General features: G+C 40.1%; 1 protein-coding gene across 1 annotated transcript in view; it reads right to left on the bottom strand.

The window, feature by feature from the left end:
• Positions 1-271: 271 nt before the first annotated feature.
• The window catches only part of NEGR1 (neuronal growth regulator 1), an 884,782-nt gene continuing 865,066 nt past the window's right edge, over positions 272-19,987 (bottom strand). Inside the window, exon 5 of the mRNA XM_044001185.1 lies at positions 272-459. Within this exon, the coding sequence (XP_043857120.1) occupies positions 272-459 (188 nt within the window). The remainder of the gene's footprint in view (positions 460-19,987) is intronic.

Below are 19,987 nucleotides of genomic sequence, written 5' to 3'. Positions count from 1 at the left end.
TAGCCACATTCAATCTGAAAGTAGATTTTGGTTGTGACTTCATTGCCATCTTTTTCCTTCCTAAGTAAGCAGGCAAACATTTTCCTAAATATCAACATCCCGGCTCTACAGGAATCACACTCCTCATAGCCCAGCTACTTCTTGGGCAAGAATAGCTATGTGCAAAAATATGATCCCTAAATCATGTACCCCGAATAGGAGGCTCGTGACGGACCAGCATTGAGTCTTCATGCTTTGTCCCTCCACTATGAAAATAGATAAATTTAACCATCTAAAAAGGCACAGATGGCACGTTTCTGTTACTTACGGTTAAGAGGCAAGCTAGCGTTGGTCGTGCCCAGCTTATTGGCAGCCACACACGTATAGTTCCCAAAGTGCTCCTGGGTAACGTTGGTGACAGTGAGGATGGATCTTGTACTAAAGTTTTGAATGAGGATTCCTTGTTGACCATTGAAGAGCCTGGAAGACAAAAGCAAACTCTAGATCAATCTGCATTTTATGTACAATTTACACTTTGCTAGGATGGTGTTGCTATGGTAACATAATAATAGTCCATCAATTTAATCCATTTAAATTCAATTCGATTTCACAAACATCTATTTAAATGTCTACTACCTACAAAGCATTGTCCTTTTGATGAAAACAAAGGAGAGAATAGGCCCTATCCTTAAGGAGTTACTGGGAAGCTCCAACATATATGCACAGCCAAGTCTTGAGCACAGTGTTAGCAAGGCACAAAGACATTATTATTGAGTTTTCACTATAATTACCGATGAGAAGTGACGGGAAGGAAGGAATAAGAATTTTTAAGGTACCTACTGTGTGCCAGGCACTATGCTAAAAGCTTTACAAATACTACCTCATTTATTCCTCACAACCCTGGGAGGTGGGTGTTATTACTATCCCAATTTTACAGATGGAGAAACCAAGGCAAACAGAGGTCACAGGGCTAGTCAGTATCTGAGACCAGACTTGAAATCATGTCTTCCTGACCCCCAGGCCCAGCATTGTAGTCAATGACCACCTTACTACCTTTATAGATGGGGAGAGTAAATAGAGTCATAGCTGTGTAATAGTATTTGAAACAAGTTCTGCTCAGATAGTCTCGTGTCTCACTGTAGCCTTATTTTGCTGTGAAGAAAGCTGAGCACCAGTGAAAATTATGTATGTTCCACTGAAGTCAGTAGAAAAAAGAGAGTAAAGTTTAAGTTATAATTTCCCATGGAGTGAGGTCACTCTGGGATTGGCCAGGGTGAACACAATCTCTAATCCCAATCGTAAATGACATCCTTGGGCTGTTCATATTTAAGACAATATGATCATGTCAAAAGCCCAATATTTGGAGTCCCAGGGTTTGAATCCTTCCTCATTCTACCCATGTGACCTTTGGTAATGAAGGGATGTGTCTAACTGTCTCTAAAATCTGTTCTTTCTACAAATCCGGTTAGACATTTCATATGAGGAAACAAACATTTATCAAGTTCCTACCATGTGCCAGGCTTCCCCTTCTCACATCTCCCACCAAAAGCCCACACCCAAAATGTCTCACATATATGGTATTACTGCACTTGTCAAGAACCCACAATAGCTCCCCCACCAATTATGTCCAAGCCCCAATTTACATGGCATTCAAGGGCTTCCATTGATTTTTTTCACAAGACTTGGGCTAAAATCCCTTTTTATTATATAACTCCATGGGCCTCCGTTTTTTCTTCTGTAAAATGAGAGGGTTGAACTAAATGACCTGCAAAGTCCCTTCGAGCTTTAGGTTGATCACTCTGTGATAACGCTATAGCTATTGGTCTGTTTCCCATTGCATTGATCAATCAATCAATCAATCAACCCACATTTATCAAGTCCCTAGCATGTCCCAGGCACTGTGTGTGCTAAGCAATCAGGACAACAAAGGAGGCAAAAGAAAGTTGCTGCCTTTAAGGAGTTTGCAATCTAATGGGGGAGACAACATGCAAACAAATCTAAACAAATCAAACTATATAAAGGATAAATATGAAGTAATTAACAAGAACATAAACCTCCCATAGAGGAAGACCACTCTCCTTACCATCCTCAACACAAAACAATAGGATATTATGAATTATTTAGTACATGAGCTAAATAGAGGTAAGGGCTAGTATTTATTAAGTGTTAATCATGACTAGTCACTGTGCTTTAAGAAGGAAATGGCAAACTGCTCTAGTATCTTTGCCGGGAAAACTGCAAATGGGGACATGAGGAGCCTGAAATAACTAAAGGACACAACAAGGTGCTACTAGGGATACAGGTGGAAACAATCATCACAGTTCCCGCCCTCGAGGAGTGCAGATTGTAATCGGGAAAGACAACAAATAAAGGGAAGCCATAAATGGGTTGGGGTAACTACACAGCTGTAGGGCAAGTGGCCCTGGTTAGAGAAGGCAAAATAGACCTGTCAGATCAGGGGACAGAGGAGGAGCCACATTTCTGGTAGGGAGGAGTGGGGAGATGATGGTTGAGGTAGAGAATCCACACTGTGGATTATGTCAGAAAGTAGTACCAAAAACTAAATCAGCCTAGATAAGACCAAAGCTTGTCAATCAGGCACATCCGACTACTGGAGCCTCCAGAGATATCATGGGCTTCTTCAGCTGAGAGAGGTTTCAGTGACCAGTTTTCAGCTATGTTCAGGAGGGAATCTGACTCAGGTGTGATGTGGGCTGGATGCTTGTTGGGGTCCTTGCCAGCTATGAAGATCTCTCATTCTCTGCTTTGCCCTGGTTTGCATCTTGGCTCTACTCTTTGCTGCCCATGTGACTTTGGTCCCATTAGCTTCTTGGATCCTCCATTTTCTTGTCCATAAAAACAAGGGGGCTGGGGCAGCTAGGTGGCACAGTGGATAAAGCACTGGCCCTGGATTCAGGAGTACCTGAGTTCAAATGCAGCCTCAGACACTTGACACTTACTAGCTGTGTGACCCTGGGCAAGTCACTTAACCTCCATTGCCTCACAATAAAACAAAAACAAAAACAAAACAAAAACAAACAACACGGGCGCTCATCTTGCTTGTGAGAATGGATCTCAAACTAATGCTAGTGGAAGAACTCTAAGGGCCATTACAGCTCTAAATACATTGTTTTATGATTTGACTCCTTATAATTTTTGCTTCCTCACCCTTAGTCATACTGTGTTTACTACCTGGGGATATTCTTTCCCCATTTCTATTTCCATTTCAATCCTATGTTTTCTTGGAGGGCCCAGCTTAAGCCCTTTCTTCCTCCTTAGTACTCTCCCCATAAGTGCACTGATCTTTCCCCTCCCCAAATTGTGATAGCACACAAAGTCAAGACTCTTGAAGTAGGACCATGGATGGGCCACTCATTATACCGCTTGGCATTATTTTCTTTTTCATGTCTGCTAGCCTTCTACTTCTACCTAGACTGTGAGTCCCATGAAAGCAAGGGCCCTGAGGTCTTTTTTTGTCTCCTTCACAGCACCTAGAAGAGCTCATTAAATCTTTAAATCAGGGACTTGTAAAATGATGATGATGATGATGAAGATGGCGGAGGCGGAAGCGGAGGCGGAGGCGGCAATAAGGGAAAGAGAGTTGAACTAGAAGTCAGGAGATCTGAGATCAACTCCTACCTCCAGCACTTAGTAACTACAATCATAGAATAACTAAAACTAGGTGATACAGTGGATAGAGAGCTGGGCCTGAAGTCACAAAGACCTGAGTTCAAATCTGGCCTCAGACACTAGCTGTGTGACCCTGGGAAAGTTACTTAACTATCTCAGTTTCCTCATTTGTAAAATGAGCTGGGGAAGGAAATGGTAAAGCACTCCAGTATTTCTGCCAAGAAAACTCCAAATGGGGTCAACAAAGAATCAGACACAACTGAACAAGGAAAACTGAAATTCAGTCTCCTTATTTGAAAGTTGGCGATAATATTACTTTAAATCACTGAATTAGTGTCTTTCCCAAAAGTTATGTTGCTTTTATTTTGGAATTATTTATGCAAGTGCATATATGAATGTTTATTTATTCTGTGTGCTATAGTGGATAGTATACTGGGCTTAGAATCAAGAAGACCTAGTTTGTGTGACCCAAAGGAAGTGACTTAACCTCTTTGAGCCTCATCCTCTTCATCTGTAAAATGGGAAGGTTTAAGTTAAATGTTCTTCCTTCCACATTCTGAATTGGTGATCCCATGATGTATGTTGTCTTCCTCATTACAACATAAGGTCCTCTAGAGAGGTAATATTCCATTTTGAAGGTGCTCACCAGAGTCAGCTCTTGAAACTCACAGCCTATATGATACTACTGTATGTTAATTTTTTCTTCTTTTGTAACTTTTCCAAGGTTTAGTATTGTAGTTTTATTTTTAAAGTACCAAACATGCTAATAAAGGGCATTCCTTCGAGAATTCATTTTGAACTCCATTGCATTGTGTAACATGGCTCGCATCTAATCTAAAATAAAATATACTGTTCTTAAGTGCAAGATTAAAATAGGCATCCATGCTTGATTACACTGGAAATTACTTACATGTCACATAAGAGCAGAATTTAGGCTCATCTGGGCTCCAACTAAACTTTAATTTTATTAATAAAACCTTGGCTTGAATAAACATTGAACCGACTTTAACCCTAGCCATAATCTGAATGATCTCTCGCTCAGCTTCAAGAAAGTCAGACATGAAACATGGAGAGGAAGCCTCGTGCCTTTTCCCTTTCTACCTCCAAGTGCAAATCTATTGTCATTAGCACTACATTTCCATAGTGATTATTGGATATCTTTCTGCATCCCATTAATGACTTTATTTTCGACTAATCAGTTTATGTTGCTGCATAAAAGATGACAGTTTCACTTCACTAGAAGCTTTATAGTTACAGCCCAAATCAATTCTGCCTGTCTGTATATCACAGATACATTCTCTGGAGGGCTGGTGCTCCCTGGAGAGAGAACCACATTGTGCCTCTACCTCCAAGGCCAAGTCTTCACTGGCAGAAGAAATTAAGCAGGGTCTCTAGCAGGGTGGGCCAGTCTCTGGGGGAAAATTCTCCAGAGAAGGGGAGGAAATAAAAAGGCATTCTCACATTCCCCCACATGCCTGAAGGCATCCCAACCTCTTTAGTGATTGAGAATTCTTTGTCAGAGAATTATAGATTGAGCATTTAAAGGGACCTTAGAAGTCATTTCCTTGTTTTACAAATGAGACAATTGAGGCCTAAATATAGAAGTGTCCCTTCCAAGGTCACATAGGTAATAAGTGACAGGGCTGGGATTCAGGAATGAGGTTCCAACAAAAGGTGCCATGGTATAACTCTTCTCCATTAGAATATACCGATGTGTTTTTAACATTGTTTATCCTTTTTTTTAATTTTAAAGAAAAAAAAAGTCCTTTGTCAAATTCCTTAGGAGGAGGGTGGGGCAGCAGGCATGTTGAAATCTATGATTTCATTTGGGTTAAAATTCTACTGTGGAAACTCCCACAGCCTCCAGGATTGTCACCCAGAGGGAACTTACTGCCTCAGAAAGTCACTTGGGGGCACTAACAGACTAATTGAGTCACCTATGGCTGCCCATGGTCACATAGTTCATGGTATCAGAGGCAGGCCTATACCCCAGGTTTTCCTGATTTCAAGATCTATCCACCTGCCCTCTATCCTCTATCCCAACAGATGGGAAACAACAATTCTAATTCTTCAGGTGTGACAAAGGGATATGTACCCCTCTCCCAAACCAAGGGGTTTTAATCCAATTAGGGGTAGAGTGGAACCCTTTGGACCCCTTCTCATCACAGAGCTTTTAAATAATTGAAGGAGATGCTGAATTTCAGTTAGAGGTTAGTGAAAGAAATGATGTATTTTTCTACCATAGAACTCCATGGATCTCCTGAAATCTGCCCACAGACATCCAGGTTAAGACTTGGGATTTAAACCCGAATACTCCCCTGCCCTGCCCCCTACTCCCCTCCCAACTAAAATTTGACTTGCTTATTTAATGTACCTTCTGCCCCTCTGGGTACTTCCATTGGACTGACATTGTACACTTGGATTTTCTAGGTCTTTCCTTCTGCCTCCACTGAAACTCTTCTATGTTGTCTCTCCTAATTACTCTTACCTCATAGCAAGCAGGGGCTGCTTCACATTTTTTATTTTTAATTACTATTCCCAGGGCTTAGCACAGAGCTTGGCACATTGCCACTGTGTAAATGCTTTTTCATTCATTCATTCATTCACTCATTCATTCATTCATTCATTCATCATATGAATAACCAATCAGTTGATCAGCAAGTATTCATTAAGCATCCACAAAATGAGTGTCAAGTCCTATACAAAGTGCTAGAGATGCCAAGATGAAAAAGAAACAGTTCCTGGCTTCTGGAGGCTTATACACTAGTGGCGAGCATAATGTACATACACCCCTGTGTATAAATATGCATGCATGTACATACATACACACATACATGCATATGGTTACAAAGCATGGACAAATAAGTTCATGGTCAGCCTCTAGTTAATATGGGATAACATTGTTGTTGGTATTGTTTGTCCTTCCTTCTTCTTTTTTTTTATTTAGTGAGGCAATTGGGGTTAAGTGACTTGCCCAGGGTCACACAGCTAGTAAGTGTTAAGTGTCTGAGGCCAGATTTGAATTCAGGTCCTCCTGACTCCAGAGCCAGTGCTCTATCCACTGCACCACCTAGCTACCCCCTGTCCTTCCTTCTTAAAGAGGACCATGACATTGGAGTGATGTCATGACTTGCAGTGAATTGGATTTAAGTGAGGGAGGGCTGTGCAGGGCCTCACTGTCTCTTCAAGAGCCATCTTGTTCCAATAGCAAGATATATATCAGGATGACTGGGGAAGACCCCAGATGTTTAAGGTGATTGAGGTTAAGTGACTTGGCTAGGGAAACACAGATAGTAAATGTCTCAGGTGAGCTTTGGACTCAGACCCTCCCAACTTCAGTACCAGTGCTCCATCCACTGTGCCACCTAACTGCCCCTAGGAGATACGATGCATCCTTATTGAAACAATACATGACATCTTGAAATTCCTCCTTTGAGGTAATCCAGGTAGGAAAGGTGTTTGTACCATTTCCCTCCCTAGTAAGCTGGATCTCCCCGAGAAGAGCACAGATTCCCCGGGCTGGTGGGATGCTGCAGCCAAGAGGGCCAATAAATTCTCCTGAAATGTGGGAACTTGAATCCTGATCTAGAGGCATCAGAAAAGCATCTTCCCTTGGAGAGTTCCCGGATCAATGGGCAGATGACCAACTGCTGCTCATATCCTGCTAGTCTTTAACCTTGCTTGCCCACACTATCTGCCTGTTTTCCTTCACTCCCTAACCTCCCAGTGGCTCCCATCTAGAGCTTTTCTATGGTCCAAAGAATTGCAAAACTAGATAGAATCTCAAAGGTCACCTAATGCAACATGAATAGGAATTTCCTTGAATTTCGTCATTAGAGAACTATGAAACAGGGCCCTGGTTCAGCATACATTGCATCAATTTGTATTTACTGAACTGATCCCCTCTTACTGCTGTGGCTGCGTGCTCCAGGGCTCAAGTGGCTGACAGCTTGCTCCACTGGGATTCATTAGGAAGCTGGAAAGAATTATCAGAGTTCCAGGCTCTCTCCCACTCCCCTTCTCCTGCACCACCCACATCCAGCCTGCCAACTTCCATTCATTCTCACAGTGTAATCCTTCCACTGCTAATTCTGCATGGCAATGTTAGGATACAAAGGGAGCTAAGGCACACCAACTCAATTTAAGAAATTCCAGCAAACACCCTCATCAGTGAAGGAAAATGACTCCTGGGGTGTGAGGGACCAGAGGGAGAGGGTAAGACAATAATGGGTCATTGAGGGAAGACAAAGCTATTCGACTATTATTTTCCTTCTGTTTTCTCTGCAAATGAGGATGATCTTTGGACTAGAAAAGACAGAACAAAGGAGGTGATTGGGCCATAGTATCCAAGATAAAAAGGGAGGCAGTAAGAGAGCACCTAGCTGTCCTTAATTGGTCTGAGTCTTCTGGCCAAACTAAATTCAGTCTTTATGTACTGAACTAGCTGGTGGATATGATTTCAGGCCTACTGTTCATGTTATTTGTACAATGTAGAGAATGTGACAGCTCAAGACTGGAAGAACAGTGATTTTCCCCCCATGATGGACAAAAATGGGAAGAGAATGAAATCTGCAAACTAAGTTTTTCTCAATTCCGGCAAAATTTTAGTAGATCTTGTTGAAGAGAACATGAAACAGTGGTTGGTCCCAGAAAGCCAGTAGGGATACTGGCTCCAGGACAACATAGAGAATCTTTCTCTCTTGTAAGGGCCTCCCTGACTCCCCTTCCACTCATTTCATATCCAGGCCTGTTCTGATGCTACCTAGTGCAGCCAGAATGGTCTGCTTTGTGTTTCCCATATTCCATAAGGCAGCCGTTGTCTCTGTGTCTTTACCTAAGTTTTCTCTCAGACCCAGGATCCTCTCTTCCTTCCTTTAGTTTATTTTTGTGGGGAAATGAGGGTTAAGTGACTTGCCCAGGGTCACACAGCTAGTAAGTGACAAGTGTCTGAGGCTAGATTTGAACTCAAGTCTTCATGAATCCAGGGCCAGTGAGTGCTTTATCCACTGTGCCCCCTAGCTGCTCCTTCCTTCTCCTTTTAACCTCCTAGAATCCCTTATTTCCTGGAAGACAAGGCTTAGATGCCACTTCCTCCACAAGGCCCTTGTAATGACCATAGTCATCAGTGCTTTGTATAAAGTGTATAACTCACTTTGTATAAAGTGAGTTATTTGTGTACAGGTTATGCCATCCTCTAGCTTTATACAGTTTCCTCGACTATAAAATGGGGATAGTAATAGACACTTGTCTTCTAGGGTTGTTGTGAGGATCAATGAGATCATGAATATAAAGTACTTAGCATAGTGCCTGGCACATAGTAGGTGCTCAAATAAATGTTCACTGGAATTATTATTGGGGCAGCCAAATAGCACAGTGCATAGAGCCAGGGCTGGAGCTGTGTGACCCTGGGCAAGTCACTTAACCCTGTTTGCCTCAGTTTCCTCATCTGTAAAATGAGCTGGAGGAAGAAGTGTCAAATCACTCCAGTATCTCTGCCAAGAAGACCCCAAATGGGGTCACTGAGAGTCAGACATGCTTGAAAAATGACTGACCATTATGACTGTTGTTAATACTAACATGTAATACATTTTTCTTGGCTTGAATTGAACTGAACTTCTGAAGAACAGGTCATTGCAGATTAAGCTTATTTATTTGCTTTTTATACAGGGTTACTAACTAAGTTACATCTTGGGAATGATGTTCATATAATTTACCTAGGGTTTTAGCAAAACATTTGATAAAAATCTCTCAAGCTATTTAGTGGAAAATATAGGGACCTGCGGGTTTGAAGAAAGAATACTTGGGTGAATATCAACCTGGTTCAATGATCAGACACAAAGAGTATTCATTAAGAATTCAAGGCTAACTTGGCAGTGGAAGCCCTGAGTATGATCTTCAGCCTAAGCTCTTTGTCATTTCTATCAGTGATTTGGAGAAAGGCAATGACACAGAGCTAAGAGAAACAGTTAAGCTATTGTATGGTAGATATAAAATACAAGAGTTATTGACAGGACAGACCATTAGGCAAAATCTAATAAGAAGGCATTGGATAGATACACATAAATAGTACACTTGAATAGGGAAAAACAAAACCACAAGAAAAAGATGGAGGGGGGTAAATGTCCAGATGGAACTTGAAAAAAAGATCTGGGAGCTTCAATGGACTACAAACTCAATATGAACCAGCAGTATGATATGGAAGACCAAAATGTAATAAAATCACAGATTACATTGAAACATGAACACGGGCAAAGATTCTAGGGTTGGGTTACAGAATCAGTTCTGTTTGTCTCCACTCTGGGCAGCTCACAGCTATAGGATACCATGTTCAGGGCTATGCATCATATTTTAAGGTGTAAGGTTGGGGCTATGAGTCTCACCCTAACCATCATTTCGACTTTAACCCTAATCCTAGTTCCTTCACTTGCTAATAACATCCCTTTTCAGTCGGCTTTCCATGTTCTTATGGATATCCCTGCCTCCCAACTTCCCTGGCTACCTTTGTCTAAGTTAAAATCCTACCTTCTGTAGAAAGTCTCTCCTGATCCCTCTTAATAGAGTCTTTTTCCTCTACTGATTATCTTCAATTTGTTACCTACATATATATGTATACACACATACACATACACAGAGAGGTAGAGTTTATATGTAGTTGTTTGCATTTTGATTCCCCCTCTAGACTGAGCTCCTTGAGGCAAGGGCTGTCTTTTGCTTTTCTTGGTATTTCAATACTTATCTCAGTGTTTGGCCCACAGCAGGTACTTAGTAAATGCTCATGAGTGACTAAACTTAGGAGCTAGATGTTCTTGCCTACTTGACTATATGAGACCAGGGGTTGTTTTTGCCTTTTTTTGGTATCCTCAATACTTAGCAAAATTTCTGGCTTATAATAGGCTTTTAATAAATGCTTGTTGACTGACTGTGCTTTAAAGGAAGTGTCAGATATTCTGTGTGGCAAAGAAGTGATTTCCACTCAGGTTAGACACCAGGAGTCTGCAGAGTAAGAGAGATCAGAAGCCAAACCCCAATGTGTGGGTGGATCTATTAAATTATCCAAAAATATGAACATCCAAGTGGGGTTTTGTGGCACATACCATGATAATCTAGTCAAGGCTGGAGAGTCCGGGAAGGGGGCCCAGGGAAGCCAAATGGGAATAATAATAACACTAATAGAAAAGATGGCGATCAAATTAGCTTTCCCAAACTCCCTCTGGCCAAAGGCTTATCAACAATTTGCTTCTTCTTGGCTGGGCTTTTTAGAACAATTGTGCCTTTTGTCTCAGCAGCCTTCGATTTCAAAGGGAAGCAGCTGCAAAGGCTGCTTGGCTGCCCTGAGGTAGGAGACATAAAGAGATGAAAACTCCCTGTTCCCCATCAGCATCAATTTCTAGTCCCTTCCTAAGGTCACAGAATACCCGAGCAGCAATGGACAGCTCCCAATGATGTATATATATGGGGTTTGGTTAACTGTTTCATACTTGCTCAATAACATAGCCTGTTTCTCAGACTGTCCAAATATAATCCCTCTCAGATGCCAGAAGAAAAAAAAAGATTATTAAATATTGAACAGGCAGGAAATTATTTTCAAAACAAGAGTCTAGAAAATGGACTGAAAGAGATCATAGCTTGACAATTTCACGATTCACCAAAGGCAGTGTCAATTACATGCAAGTTATCAAACTCATTTAGACTTCTCACAGATGTGCAGCCTGGAAAAAAGGGAGGAGGAGAAGGAGGAACAGTTAAAAACAAGAGAGGAATGGGAATTATATGATTGTGCTGCTATAGCAACCTGTAGTTTACTCTGTTACTTGGGACTTCAGGCTCTAAAACAATATGATAACATTTTATTCCTGAGATTATTCCTAGAAACAGACTCAAGACTATCATGCATCACTGTCTTAGCCCCAAGGGGTATCTATCTTTAGTCTCACATTTGAATAAATTAATGTTATTATAATATATTAGAACACTTTAATGATTTCAGACTTTATTAGGCTATTTGAAATGTATGTCTTGTTTGCTTTATCAATTTTAATGAAATTAATATTCTTAGATTAGGGACCTTTGGGCCAGCTTGCTCAGGAAGGGCTTCTTTGCATAGAAAACATCCCCTTTTTAATCCTATGCTTGAAAATCTAGAGGAAGGTACCCCTGACAACCTGGCCTGGGGCAGGTGGGATCTGTAACCTTCAGGACTATTTCTGGTATCCAGCTAGTCTAAAATTAACCTGTCCAGGATTTTAACAGAGTGCATCATCGCAGGACATTCCAATGGGCTCCATTTTGTCGACATAACATCTGTGGGACCAACCATGAGAATCACACTATAATAGAGCCCATGGTATAATAATTTAAAGGGAGGCCCATGATGTCATACTTTGAGGAGGTAGAGTATAGATATTTTTGTTGGTGTGTTCTTATTGAAATTTTGGATTCTTCCTCCTCCCCCACCCCCCAAATTTGGAAGTTGTAGGGGACTGTGTGTGACACACTAATGCAATATTAGTTTGCCTCGAGAGGTATAGTTTTCAGGAATAATTCCAGGATAATTTTCACTAAATATAACAAGAATAATGATAACATATTCACATAATATTTTAAAGTTTCCAAAGCTTGGAAATATAGCTATCAAATTAGTTATTTACATTCCTTTCTACCTATCTAGCTAGCCATTGACAATCTGTCTGTTTATGTGTCTACCTATATGTATTTTTTTACAATGGCCCTGTGAAGGGCCACAGAGAGAGAAACTCAGGCTGAAAGGTAAATGACTTGTCCATAGTTATAGAGGTACTAAATATCTGAAGAAGAATATATGTAAATGCACATATTCTTAATTTCAAGTCAAGTTCTCTAACCATTATACCACTGAGCTGCCTACAACTTTTGCAGATCACACCTGGATCATGATTTTCAGTTCTGGGAGACATATTTAGGAAGTACATGAACAAACTGGAGAGTTTGCAGGGGAGAGATTGGGATGATGACAGGTCCACAATGTATGCCATATGAGGACAGGGTGAAGGAAGTGTTCTATTTTGACTGGAGAAGAGGACACTCAGGGAGTACATGATAAACAGATTCAAGTATGTGAAAGAATGTTATGAGTCAATAATTAGACTTGAAGATTGAAGAAGTTTTGGAATAAATAAATGGGCTGCCATGGGAAGTAATGATTTCTCCTTCTTTGGAGGTCTTCAAGCTTCTCAGGTATTAGTGGAGTCTCTTATGGTTTTTGGTAGGATTAGAAGTCTTCCATGGTGCCCTCCATCTCAAGAATTCTTTGAGTCTGTGAAAAGGATAGTGGCTATGCTCCTGAATAATTAAGAGACAGCACTAAAAACACCATGAAGTCACTTCTGAAAGTTTCCATCGGACAAGGATATACAGTGAATAAAATACATATCCCTTACCTATGCTATGTTCAGTCTTGAGAATGAAGAGATGAAAATGATACAATCACTGCCTTCAAGGAGCACATAGCATACAGGAGCATGTCATGCCTGATGAATAACATGCCTAGTGAACAGAAGATTTCACTACTGTTTTCTCATCTATCCTCCTTTTATTTTACCCCCTGACTCTATCTCAGGAGTTAGCAGAGTAGTCAGATCCCTCTTTATTTGAGTGAAATAAAGCTCTGTAAAATGACTTTTTCCTATCTGTTTTTTTTTAAACCAAACCTATAGATGAAACCTTCAGTAGAATATTAGGCCAACCTGTGTGCCTTTGTTGAGACATTTTCTTAGGTTTCTGTGGGGAAATTACTACGTAACTATTTAAAAGAGGTTATGTTCAAGTTAATTTTTAAATGACTTAAATGGGGAAACAAAGGAAAGTTCAGTCTGTAAGAGAATCCAGCCTAAGATCATCCTAAAACTGTAGGAGAAAAAAAAGCACCTATTGTATGTTGAGTTAAATAATCCTTATAATAGCTCAGCTCTAGTGATTTTCTCTACTGGATGAAAATAGCTTAAAGATAGGGAAGCAAGAGGAAAGAATCTGGTGTTGAGCTTTACTCCTGACTGTGTGCTTTGTCAGTGCTGCAACCTTGGGCAAAGCCAACTTCTTTTCTGTGCCTCAGTTTCCCTGTCGGTCAAAGGCGGAATGTTTGGCTTGATTATATTTAAGGTATTTTCCATGTGCCATGTTCACTGAACGTAAGCAGGGCATGTGTGCTAAAGTCATTTGTTTGCACTTCTGTCTTTGCTTTTATGCTCTTTCCAGGTTTTAATTATTTCCATACGTTTCTTCTCTTCTGCTTCATTGTAAGTTTCTTGCCTCATGAAATGCTCAGGCACATAGGAGATGCTTATTAATGTTCAGGAAATGGTTAATTAAAGGCAGTCTATTAATGTTCTGTTTCTCCATCATCCTGGTCTTATCACACATTATTCCATGGCAGTCTGTGACCTCGTTGCTCTTCAGTGTACACAGTATTCCATTTCCCTGCTCTGTGCCCTTGTCTGTTCTGGCTCTCTCCTTCCACACCTTTGTCTCTTAAAATCCTAGGCTTCTTTTATAGCTTGGATCAAGTGGGACCTAATATGTGAAACATTTCTTTATTTCCCCAGCTGCTAATGCTTCCTCAAAATTAGTTTCTAATGTATATATTATATGTATGTATATATGTATGTATAATACACACACATAAATGTGTGTATGTATATTTATGCATGTGTATATGTCTATATCTACTGGTCTATTGTCTGTCTGTCTGTCTTTCTCTTTCTTTCTTTCTTTCTTTCTTTCTTTCTTTCTCTTTCTTTCTTTCTTTCTTTCTTTCTTTCTTTCTTTCTTTCTTTCTTTCTTTCTTTCTTTCTTTCTTTCTTTCTTTCTTTCTTTCTTTCTTTCTTTCTTTCTTTCTTTCTTTCTCTCTTTTGATCTACCTACCTATCTACCTATCTGTGGCTGTGAGATTTTACAGCATGCTACAGAATTGATGCTTTGGAATTGTGGTGCTAGAGAAGACTTTCGAGAATCCCTCGCACCCCAAGGAGATCAAATTGATCCATACTTAAAGAAATTAATTCAGTCTGTTCACTGTAAGGTGGAATACTAAAGCTGAAGCTTAAATACTTTGGCCACATAATGAGAACATGGGAATTATTGGAAAATGACACTGAAAAAGATTGAAGGAAAAAGGAGAAGGGGAGGACAGAGGATGAGATGGACTGTGCCATGGAAGCAAGAAACTTGAACTTAGACAGATTTTGGGAGATAATGGAGGACAGAAGGGCTTGTTATCCTATGGTCCATGATGTCAAGAATAGTCAAACATGACTGAATAAATGAAAAACAACAATTTATATTGCATATATAAATGAAAAATAATAATATATATGCAACAGATACACACATATCTATACCTAGTTTACTTCTACATGTAAACATTATTTCTTACCAAGAGAATATTAGCTTCTTGAGAGCAGTAACTATTTTACTTTTCTCTACTTGTATTTATTTATGGTGTATTATACCTAAGAGGATGAAGAACATAGTTCTTTTTTTTAAATAATAAACATTTTTATTTATAGTTGGGGTTCTAATTTTTAGTCTTCTTTCCCTTTCTCCCCTTCCCCTCCCTGAGGTAGCAAACAATCAGATATGGGTTATACATGTATGATTATGTAAAACATTACCATATTTGTCATTTTGTATAAGAAAATTTAATTAAAAGAAAGTTCTTACTTAAAATTGTTTTATAATGTGGAGGAGAACTAAGATGACAGAGTAAAAGCACAACTCACCTAGGCTGTTCCAAATTCCATTCTAAACTATGTTAAAACTGTGGGGACCAATTTTTAATTGGGGAGTGCTAGCTAAGAGGCTTGCCGCAATATTGGGGCAAGAAAGGAGACCAGCAGCCTCCCTCAAAACAGAACAAGATTTATTTTAACAAGAACAAACTTAAAAACAACAACAACACAAACAGGATCAGTAGGATCAAGGGAAAGGAAATAAAATGGGGAAAGGGAAATTATAATACCTGAAAAAATACCACCACCCAGGAATCAGCTGAAAATATGCAGCAGAAGGCCTGTCACTTTCCAGCTTCCACCTAGAATGCCCAATTCTCCTCCCCCAAACCTAGAAACCCCGACACAGCCCCAGCCAATGGGATGGCCGCTCTGACAGTCACATGACTGCCTTCACTAGGCTTCCAATCATTATAATTTTGCCAGGCCCATGTAGGCATCTTCAGGTGGTGATGACATGAGGTGCCAGAGCCCTGGCAACGGATACAACCAGTGGCTGGAGCACCATGCAGTTTGCAGAGCCCCAGGCCAGTGTGTGATGAGGCATAAAAACCTCAAATAACAATTAATTCTTTACAAATAATGCTTAAAAATGAATTTTGTAGGGGCAGAATCAGTCAAAGGACGTTGGTGAGACAATTTCCCAGCCCAAGAGAACTTAGAAGATCAGCAAGAAATATTTGTTTCCCTGGGGTGAGAGTGGAACTCAGTCTAGCATAGGCTATGGTGGTGACTGAATTGGCAGCAGACTCTTTCAGAGCCTTCAGCCCAAAGATGGTAAGAGGGTTAGACAACTAGTCAGAAGGAGAGTAAGGAGGACCCTTTGCTGCCACTTGGAGCAGGACTTTGTTGCATTGCCTGTACTGAATTCCAGGTCACAATTCCAAGGGAAAGAGGAGCACTACCTGGAGTGGGAAGCCTGAACACAATACTAAGGTGGAAAAGAGTGCTTGTGATCATTCATATACCAAAGAACAGGCCAGGGGAACAGTGGATACACCTCTCCTTAGATCATAGTACCTTGGAATAACTGAAAAAATTACAGATCCCCAGCACTATCTCTGCCATGAAAAACCTGAAGCTTGGGACAGTGCCTCTTCAACCCCAGAAGAAGAGGTCAACTTTAACTTAAAGTTAAAAGTCAAGAAAATGACTAAAAACCAAAAAAGAACCTGACCATAGAAAGTTACTAATGGTGACAGAGAAGAATAAAACAGAAACTCAGGAGACAAGATTGTCCAAATGAAAAGGATCAAAGGAAAATGTGTCTTGGTCTCAGGCTGAAATAGAATTCTAGGAGGAGGTCAAGAATGATTTTTAAAACCAAATAAGAGAAATAAATTTTTTAAAAATGGAAAAGAAATGACAGTGATGCAAGAAAATAACAAAAAAAAAAGATTCAATAGTCATAAAATAACAGGAGTCACAAAATAACACCATAAGAAATAAAATATCCAAAATAGTAAGAGAGGCACAAAACTTCATTAAAGAGAACTCCTTAAAAACCCGAATTGGACAAATGGAAAAAAAAAAGATGTGCAAAAATTCAGTGAAGACCTTTTTTTTTTTTTTTTTTTCCGGTGAGGCAATTGGGGTTAAGTGACTTGCCTAGGGTCACACAGCTAGTAAGTATTAAGTGTCTGAGGCCGGATTTGAACTCAGGTACTCCTGAATCCAGGTCCAGTGCTTTATCCACTGCAACACCTACCTGCCCCTTGAAAAGACTATTTTTAAAAATAATTCGACAAATGAAGAAGGTAAAAAGCTAACTGAAGAAAATAATTCCTTATAATTCCATAATTTTTTAACTTTATTTTACTTGGTCGGTTTGTTGTTGTTGTTTTGCTTTGTTTTATTTTGTTTTTCTGGGGATTCTTATGGTCTGAGTTTTCTTTTAAAACATGACTAATATGGAAATATATTTTGCTTGATGGCACATGTATAACCTATATCAATTTGCTCACCTTCTCAATAAGGGGAGAAGGGAGAAAGGAAGAGAATTCAGAACTCAATTTTAAAAAAATTAATATTAAAAATTGCTTTTATATATAATTAGGAAAAATAAAATGTTAATTTTTTTTCTTTTTTTTCTTTTTTTCTGGGGCAATGAGGATTAAGTGACTTGCCCAGGGTCATACAGCTAATAAGTGTCAATGTTTGAGGCCAGATTTGAACTCAGGTCCTCCTGAATCCAGGGCCAGTGCTTTATCCACTGAGTCACCTAGCTGCCCCCATATTAAATGGTTTTAAAGAAAGTTTTGAGGGGAAAAATGCCTATCTGAAAAGAGTCTAAAAAATCATTTAATAATACCTGTACTAGAAAAAGAAGATTGTTGAAAAAGAAGATGATCCAGGCTGGATCCTGACTCTGGTGCCTGTCATTTCTTCTGCTCTTTCCCATAAGCAGTCAATGATCTCATTCAGATCTTGTTTTTTTTTTAATGGTTTCTAACTTTAGAGCCATAAAACTATACAATCCCATGGGCTATGGAATTTTCTCTTCTCTTTCCCTTCCAATTATGATTTCCCTCCACTGTAGGATTACTAAACTTGGTTCCCATGAACTTAAAAAACAAATAGATTTCAGTATAATTCGTTTCCTTTGTAGACAGCAAGGTTGTATAGCATATAGATTGATGGATCTGGAGTCAGGAAAGCCTGAATTCAAATCGAACCTCAGAATCATACTAGCTCTAGGACCCTTGAAAAGTCATTTAACCTCCTCAGTGTGACATGGTAGACACTGGCACAGGACCACCTGGCATTGTGTGCCCTCATCAGAGAAGGAACTAAGTTCCATGAGCAAAGTAGAATTGCAGCAGCTCAAAAGAAATGTGAGATATACAAATTCAGAGACATCTCCACTCCAAATGTTCATGTGGATTACTTGTGCCTGACCTGTGGTAGAGCCTTCTGAGCTCATATCGATCTGATCAGCCATGGTCAGACACACTGTACCTTGACTCCTACATTGTGACATCATTTTGGTCCTCTTTGAAAACAAAGGACAACAACCCACCTCCTCAGTCTCTGTTCCCTTATTTATAAAATGGGGGTAATAGTACATTTCTCCCCTGGTTGTTGTGAGAATAGCATTTTCAAAGTTTTGCAAACTTTGAAATGCCATGTAAATGTTGGTTATCCTAATAATTATCATTATTTTTCTTCATTTAAAATCATTATTCTGAAAAGGTTCCCATAGACTTTACCAGACTGTTGTGGCAGGGCCTTTGAAATGGTTAAGGGCTTCACTCTGGTTCCTATTTACTTTAGGTCTTGCTCCCTGCCAGGTACCCTCAGTGGAATGAAAGAGTTTTAATCCAATAAATTCATCTATTCATCCCTACCAAAATGTCAACCAATTCATGTGTTAGAATGATTTGTGGTCATATCTTGTCTTCCCTTGTTGATCATAAGATCCTCGAGCACAGAGATCTCTCTATTTATCATCCTGTCCCATGGTGTTTAGTACAATGTCTCATCCATAGGAGACTTGCACTAAATGTTTATAGAATGAATAAAAGCAGAGCTGGATGAATGACAGAAGTAGAGAAAAGAGAGCAATGGGGACACTGGTGATGATGTAGGCTCGATGTGAGAGTAATTTCTCAAGTTCATCTCCTCCCTCTGAAACAAAGGGTCAGGGGGAGTGAGTCAACTCACATTTCTGAAGCTCCTGATACATCCCAGGCCCTGTAATAAATGCTGGGGATACCAACAAAAGCAAAAATCAGTTCCTGGTCCTGAGGAGCTCATGGTGTAAGGGGCGAGAAATATGCCAACAACTCTGTACAAATGAATCATATACAGGACAAACTGAGGCTCTTCTCAGAGGGGAGGACTAAGGAGGACTGGGAGAGGTCTCTTGCAGAAGGTGGGGCTTGAACTAAGGGAAACTGAGGAAGCTTGGAGTCAGAGATGAGGAAGGAGAAGATGCCAGGCTGGGGGACAGCTAGAAAAAAAGGCCAGAAGTTGGCAGGTGGAAGGTCTGATGCAAGGAAGAGCTGAGAGGCTAGTGCCACTGGATCAGATGGCGCAGAGAGAAGAAAGGAGTAAGAAGACTAGGAAGTTAGGAAGGGGCCAAGTTATTAAGGGCTTCAAAGGCCAAAGAGGGGATTTCCTCTTTTCTTCTGGAGGCAGGTGGGGGCCGCTGGAGTTTATGGAGTAGAGGGCTGAGCTGCATCAGGAAGATCACTTTGACCGTAGAAGGGAGGTTGGGTTGGATTGGGGATTGAGTCTGGACCTCTGGTTTCTTTGGTCTAGGGAACCCTCTGGTGAGGAGACTCCATACACCAATGGTGGTCGGTCTCTCCTCCACTAGGTCTGGGACAGTGAAAAAACACTGAAAGATTAACTGTATTATTACTCAGGGCCATATAGCCTACATGTGACAGAGGCAAGATTTGAACCCAGATCCCCTTGACTTTGAAGTTGGCTCTTCAGATGCTTTTCTGTCCCTCTCAAGCAATGAAAACAACAGTTCAGGTGGAGACACTCCTTTTAACTTCATTCATTCATTCATTCATTCATTCATTCATTCATCTATGTATTATTTTTTGCACATTTAATAAACATTTTTATTTAAAGTTTTGGGTTCCAATTTTTACCTCTTTTTG

The sequence above is a fragment of the Dromiciops gliroides genome, chromosome 4, assembly GCF_019393635.1.
Source record: "Dromiciops gliroides isolate mDroGli1 chromosome 4, mDroGli1.pri, whole genome shotgun sequence".
Lineage (NCBI taxonomy): Eukaryota > Metazoa > Chordata > Mammalia > Microbiotheria > Microbiotheriidae > Dromiciops > Dromiciops gliroides.
This window is presented reverse-complemented; position numbering and strand designations above follow the sequence as displayed.